The 1,583-nt window shown below is 44.8% G+C and overlaps 1 protein-coding gene across 1 annotated transcript in view; it reads right to left on the reverse strand.

Annotated features, from left to right (window-relative positions):
- Positions 1–116: 116 nt before the first annotated feature.
- The window catches only part of hspa9 (heat shock protein 9), a 9,025-nt gene continuing 7,558 nt past the window's right edge, over positions 117–1,583 (reverse strand). Inside the window, exons 15-16 of the mRNA XM_024260364.2 lie at positions 943–1,083; positions 117–872 (exon numbers count right to left, since the gene is read on the reverse strand). Of these exons, the coding sequence (XP_024116132.1) occupies positions 795–872; positions 943–1,083 (219 nt within the window). The 3' untranslated portion in view covers positions 117–794. The remainder of the gene's footprint in view (positions 873–942; positions 1,084–1,583) is intronic.

Raw genomic sequence — 1,583 nt, forward strand, 5'->3', positions numbered from 1 at the left:
AGAAGTGGATTTTACCACTTTTCCAACCCTAATTCACAATTTGCTGCATTACAAAAGCAAAAATAACAATGAAAACTCATTTGAGATGCAGGTTTGAGGACAAACTGGAGCACACGTCACCATATTTGAGTTTTATTAGAAAAGACAGCAACAGTTTCACTGTTAACCCCAGATTTCACAGGACATAAATACACCGCCTCCATCCACCCTTTACTCCACTACAGGGCAGAATCACCTCGAGTGGAGGGGAAATGTTTTCCACTCCGGTTGTTCCATCTGGACTCCGTCCTCCTGCTGTTCACGCCGGGCGTCCGAACACAAACTTGGTCTGATGCGTCCTCGCTCTGCTGATGAGCGAAGCGGCGCCACGACACTTTAAGCATGATCAGTGCGCAACTTCCTCGTCCATCCGTTCCATCTTCCACGGATGCATTTGTATCGACAGTTAAAAGCAAAGTTGAACCAATAAAGCACATTGAAATCTGTTTCTACAGCCCATGTGAAGCATTTCCTGATGTGCGAGAAAAGATCCGACTCGTCAGAACCAAAAGAAGAAATTTTACTAACAAAGTAAATCAACAGCTTTGTAAAAATAAACATAATGCGGCCAAAATTAAATTACAGACAGACGGTACATCGTGGAACATGAAGGTTTCAATTTTCTAGAATATTTTACTGCCAAAACACAGTAGAATAATATATTATGGAAAGAATGAGTCAGAACGGGCCGGCCCCCGTCCCCTTCACCCTCCCCAAGCTCAAAAGTCCTTTCTTTCACCAACAAGTGCAGGAGTTTACTGCTGACCCTCCTTCTTCTCTCCTTCTGTCCCGCTGGAGGAGGAGCTGCTGCTGCTGTCGCGCTCTGCTGCCATCTGCAGGAACAGGGAGGCGTCACGCTCTGTTCAGGACAAACTGCACTCAAGCGGCTGCAGGAGTTCTCACCTTCTTGTACGCCACCTCGAAGAGCTTGAGGGACGCCTGCTGCAGGTTGTTGGCCGCCTGCTTGATGTTCTCTCCTGTTTCTGAGTCCTTGTTGGCCAGGATGTCCCTGACTTTAGTGATCTCCTCCTTCAGCTTGGAGCACTGAGACACAAAACGAGGAAGATTTGGTTAAAAAAAAAAAAAACATGCAACCTTCCATCCTCTTTGGATTAAGACAAACATGTTTTTAAATCATATTTTCAGCCAATACAGTGAGCCGAATTATAAAGCATTTTTTTGGGGGGGATAAAAAATGTAAGAATTTGAAGTGTGTTACGGTCGAAGTCTAATTCAGTCGCCATTTTCCCTGTGGTATAGCAAGACGTCGTCGATAACTAGTGATTGGTCCGAGTCTACATTTCTACGGCCTCCAGTTTCCAATCAGGAGTAAGGATGTTAGAAGGCCACACCCCTTCCCCTTAAAACAGTTTCAGGAGAATCTTTGAAATGCTTCAAACATTCAACATGAAACCGCCGACTTTGGTTGAGTAATCTGACTGGCCAGTTTATAAATTGAAAAACTTCTTCCTGTTTGGAACGCTACGAGGATGGGGTTACTCAGTCCAGCTCTCATATACAGTCAATGGTAGCTGTGTGAACAA

This window comes from Oryzias melastigma, linkage group LG10, assembly GCF_002922805.2.
Source record: "Oryzias melastigma strain HK-1 linkage group LG10, ASM292280v2, whole genome shotgun sequence".
Classification (NCBI taxonomy): Eukaryota; Metazoa; Chordata; class Actinopteri; order Beloniformes; family Adrianichthyidae; genus Oryzias; species Oryzias melastigma.